Below are 5365 nucleotides of genomic sequence, written 5' to 3'. Positions count from 1 at the left end.
CAGTTATTTGGGAAAATCATAGTAACTCAAATTTCCAATAGTGCTTTACGAAGTACTTTTCTCACACCAATAAATCAATAAATTCTGTATGCATTAAAAAAACAGTTATTTGCCATTGCCTAAAGGGAACTGGTGATAGCGAGAAGGGAAAAATATTCACCGCAATATAGTGTGGAAAGAAAAGGATAGACGTGGAGGAATGCATGAGTGTAGAGATTTAAGAATAGTAAGAAATCAAAAGTAACTTTAGTTTCTTGTAAGAAGAATACATATGATGGAAGTAAAGTATGTTAAGCGATGTCTAAAATAATACAAGTAATTTCCTTCACATGAAATTACAGAATCATAGAATCTAAGAGTTGGAAGTAATCTCAGTATCTATCTAGTCCAATTCAGAAGGAATTCTGCCTATAACATAACTGGCAAGTGGTCAATTAGCTTCAAGAGAGGTAGTTTGATATGTAGTATTCATTGCTATTGATCAGTCTATTGATCAGTCGCTTCAGTGGTCTAACACTTCATGACCTCACTTAGGATTTTCTTAGCAGAGATATTGGAGTGGTTTGTAATTTCCTTCTCCAGCTCATTTTACAGATGAAGAAATTGAGGCAAATAGGATTAAATGACTTGCCCAAGATCATACAGCTAGTATCTGAGGCTGGATTTGAACTCAGGTCTTCCTGACTTCCTCGATGCCCAGTGTTCTATTCACTTTGCCACCTAACTATCCTGACATATTGAATAGTTTGGCAATGATTTTTAGAAGTCCAAGGAGTCTTTAATCCATATCATTGATAAAAATGTTAAACCTCACAATGCAAAGAACAAATAGCTGGAGTACTACTCTAGACACTTCCTTCCATGTTGATTCCAAATGATCCAATCAAAACATCTTGTTTTGTGTGTTACTGGTGCCTCCTTTACCATTTTATTAATAGTGTTTTCCTAAGTTGGATATCCTGAGTCTACTCTGGTAGCTACAAAATATTAAAATATCTAAGGGAAGATCTCTAGCATGCTTCATAGATGCTTGGGAAAACTTATGGGGAAAAATATCAAAAGGAATTGCACAAGATGTGAAAGTTTAAAGGAGGTATGATTTGCCCTTGTGATGGCAGGAGTACCCACATCAATGAGATCACAGATCTAAGCAAAGTATTCCATACTAATTTATGGGAAAGACCTCAGATGGATTTTTTTAGGGTATCCCAAAAGCCTTAAGCTCTTAAAACTGTGCTAAGACTTTTGGGACACCTTAAACATTAATTACAAAAATAATATATACAATCAATAAATGGACTAACCACTTACCAAATCTTGAAATGTACCAATGTACAGATCTCATTTCACACAACAGACAGAATTAGACTATTCCTGAAAAATCTTACATAAAGTGACTTTTAATAGATTTAGTCATTCCCTCTTTTGTTTATTTATTTGCTTTTTAATTTAAGTATTTTCTATGGCTACATGACTCATGTTCTTTCCCTCCCCTTTTCCCTCACCCCTCTTAGAGCCAACAAGTAATTCCATTGAGTTATACATGTATTATAACTCAATACCTATTTCCATATTATTCATTTTTGTAATAGAGTAGTAATCTTTTTTTTTTTTTTTTTTTTTTTTTTTTTTTTTTTTTTACGAACAAGGCAATTTATTAATGAATCCGGCGTGGTCTGTCCTAATGTTTCTTGTTGGCAGCTGCCACCTGTCCTGCGATTCTGTCCAGGTCTCTCTGTCCCTGAGGTGTCAGCTTCCGGCCCCCATCCTGGTCCTTCTCCACCATCTTGAGGCCCTCCAGGGCTTGCAGAACCCTCCGGGCCACACTCTTGGAGCCTCTGCTGAAGTGACTGGGCATGACTCCATTGCGCTGGCGCCCCCCTAGATCTTGGTCATGGATCCCACACCAGCACCACCCCGAAGGTACAAGTGTCGGGCTGTAGAGGCAGCCCGCGTGTAGAACCAATTCTCATCGTAGGGCGCCAATTCCTTGTGTTTGGCCAGCTTGACCGTGTCCACCCACTCGGGTACTTTCAGCTTCCCCGACTTCTTGAGGAAGGCAGCCAAGGCCCGAACGAACTCTTGCTGGTTCACGTCCTTCACCGTGACTCCCGGCATCGTGCGGGTTCCGCGAGGCCAGCCAGAGGAAAGGAGTAGTAATCTTTTAAAAACCCAAACCACTCATCCAATACCCACATAAATAAATGATGGATCAAATGTTTTCCTTCTGCATTTCTACTCTCACAGTTCTCTCTCGATGTGGATAGCATTCTTTCTCATAAGTCCCTCAGGATTGTCTTAGATCATTGCATTGCTATTCATAGCAAAGTTGATTACATATTATCATCAGTCCCACAATGTTTCAGTTTCTGTGTACAGTGTTCTGGTTCTGCTCATTTTGTTCCACATCAGTTCCTGGAGGTCTTTCCACCTCTTATGGAAATCAAGCAGTTTATTGTTCCTTATTGCACAATAGTATTCCATCCCCATCATAGACCACGATTTGTTTAGACATTCCCCAATTGTGGGACATCCCCTCATTTTCCAATTTTTTGCCACCACAAAGAGCACAGGGCTATGAATATTTTTGTACAAACATTTTTCATTATCTCTTTGGGGTACAAATCCATTAGTGGTATTGCTGGATCAAAAGGTATGTATTCTTTTAAAGCCCTTTGGGCATAATTATAAATTGCCTTCCAGAATGGTTGGATCAATTGACAACTCTACCAGCAGTGTATGTGTCCCAGTTTTGCCATATCCCCTCCAACATTCATTATTTTCCTTTACTGTCATATCGACAAATCTTCTAGGTGTAAGGTGGCACCTCAGAGTTGTTTTGACTTGCATTTCTCTAATCAGGAGGGATTTAGAATACTTTTTATGTGATTATTGATATTTTTTATTTCTTCATCTGAAAACTGCCTATTCATGTCCTTTGACCATTTGTCAATTGGGAATGGCTCGATTTCTTGTACATTTGACTTAGTTCCTTATATGTTTGGGAAATTAAACCTTTGTCAGAGAATCTTGTTATAAAGTTTTCCCCCAGTTTGTTGGTTCCCTTCTAATTTTGGTTGCATTGGTTTTGTTTGTACAAAACTTTTTTAATTCAATATAATCAAAGTATTTCATTTTACATTTGGTAATGTTCTCTGTCTCTTGCTTGGTCTTAAATTCCTTCCTTTCCCACAGATCTGGCAGGTATACTAAACTATGTTCACCTAATTTATTTATTATTGCACTCTTTATACATAAGTCATTTATCCATTTTGAATTTATCTTGGTATAGGGGGTGAGAAGTTGATCTAAACTTAATTTTTCCCATACTGTTTTCCAATTCTCCCAGCAGTTTTTGTCAAACAGTGAGTTCTTGTTCCAAAACCAGGGACCTTTGGGCTTATCAAACACTAGCTTGCCAAGGTCATTTACCCCTCGTCTATTCCAGTGATCCATCTTTCTATCTCAACCAGTACCATATTGTTTTGATGATCACTGATGAACATTATAGTACAGTTTAAGATCTGGTACTGCAAGGCCCCCATCCTTTACATTTTTTTCCATTAGTTCCCCTGATATTCTTGATCTTTTGTTCTTCCAGATGAACTTTTGTCATGATTTTTTTCTAATTCTATAAAAAAGTTGGTAGTTTTATAGGTATGGCACTGAACAAATAAATTAGTTTAGGTAGGATTGTCATTTTTTATTGTATTAGCTTGTCCTACCCATGAACAATTAATATTTTTCCAATTGTTTAGATCTAGTTTTATTTGTGTGAAGTGTTTTGTAGTTGTGTTCATATAATTCTTGAGTTTGTTCCTTTTATTTACATGAAAATTGCAGAATTCTTTTGCAAGATGTTCATTCTGTGCCTCTGTCTTTCCTGAGAGATCAATCTACTGCTATTGTTTTTCCCCACTTGGGGTTGCCCTAAAGGAATTTGATCAAGAGCTTGCAATCTTTTTTTTCTAGTAGTCATTTCTTTGGAAGATATGTTTATGCTTATCAAGATGTATGATAAACAGAATTATAATTCCAATCAATTTTTTTCTGATGAAATGGATTGCAAAACCATTTCCTTGTTTCCTAAGAATAATACTGTATAAATGTGGAGAAAAATAACTGCCTGGGGGGTAGAGAACACTGGAGTGAATGTGTGAGAAAGAAGAGAGAAAAGGAACTAGAGCCAAGCAAGCATTAAGTTGAATGGAGAGTGATTAGTGAGCAAATAGCAAGTAGAAGGCAACTCTCAAAAGGACAAAGAAAGAAACAAAATCTTTCATGGAAAGAAACTGGGAAAATGAAAAGACTCTTAGACATAAGTTACCCAATTTGTAAGTTCAATTACGTTGTTGGGCATTATTAATTATGCTTATATTAAGTGTGTTAAATATGCTTAATATAATAAAAAGTTTAATTTTCCAAAAGCCATTTTTTCTTCTTAAAAAAAAAAATCCTTAAGCTAGGTAAAAGAGGTATTTTTTTAAAGCTGGCAATCATGTAGTCCCATCTTTTTTGCACAGATGAGGAAATTAAGGCTCAAAGAAATGTAGAGACTTGCTCAAGGTCACAGGATCTGAACTGAGGTCTTTTTAAATCAAAACTTGTGCCCTTGACATGATATCATGCTGCCGAAAGAAACAAATCAGTTTCTCCTGAGAAACTCTATTTGAGAAAATCCATTTGTTTTATGGTTCTAAGATAATGGGAAATGGTACCTAATTGCTGGCAAAGGGGACCATAAAGCACAAGCAAGGGATGTGCTAGCCCACAGGAATCAACTCAATGGTCCCCTCCTATGTAGGAGAATAAATTAAGGAGAAGGACTTTTTTGCACGGCTCCTGGGTAGCCTCGCCACATTATTATCACATCTTTTTGAAAACCAATACCTTTAAAGCAATTTTAAACCCTGCTGTTGAAGTTATAAACAAGCTTCAGTGGATGAGGCATGATTATGCCATAACAGTGAAGGGATGCTCCACAAGTCACCTGAGAAAAGAAATCTCATTACTTGCTAGTCACCTCTTATTTAAACATCCTTGTTTAGAGTTCCTTTTCTGTCATCTTGCAAGTTTATCACCAATTGATTTTCTTGAGCAAAGTATCTCAAATTCTGAGGGAGATTGGTTTGCTTCTCAATTGATCTTGTTAGCTTTCAAGCAATAAGTTTTGTAATGACAATGTTCCCAGGGAAAGGACATTACTCTGATGGATAGATTTTTGGTTTTTACGGAATGTTTTCCGGAAACATATCTATACTTTCTTTTCCTTAGCCATTCTATTTTACCCTTTGCCGGATTTCTTCAATAACTGCATCCTGTAGTTGTATTTCCTATTCCCTCTATGGGTTTGGTCTTTGAAGAA

The 5365-nt window shown here is 36.8% G+C and overlaps 1 protein-coding gene across 1 annotated transcript; it reads right to left on the bottom strand.

The window, feature by feature from the left end:
• Positions 1 to 1622: 1622 nt before the first annotated feature.
• On the bottom strand, positions 1623 to 2145 carry LOC123231676 (40S ribosomal protein S19-like). Its single transcript, XM_044657974.1, is given in 2 exon segments — positions 1623 to 1884; positions 1887 to 2145. Coding segments are annotated over 2 exon segments (435 nt in total). The 5' UTR covers positions 2119 to 2145; the 3' UTR covers positions 1623 to 1681.
• Between the last annotated feature and the right edge of the window lie 3220 nt (positions 2146 to 5365).

Source organism: Gracilinanus agilis, chromosome 1 (assembly GCF_016433145.1).
Source record: "Gracilinanus agilis isolate LMUSP501 chromosome 1, AgileGrace, whole genome shotgun sequence".
Taxonomy (NCBI): Eukaryota; Metazoa; Chordata; class Mammalia; order Didelphimorphia; family Didelphidae; genus Gracilinanus; species Gracilinanus agilis.
The sequence above is the reverse complement of the archived record's forward strand: the minus strand, read 5'-3'. Positions and strand labels throughout refer to the sequence as shown.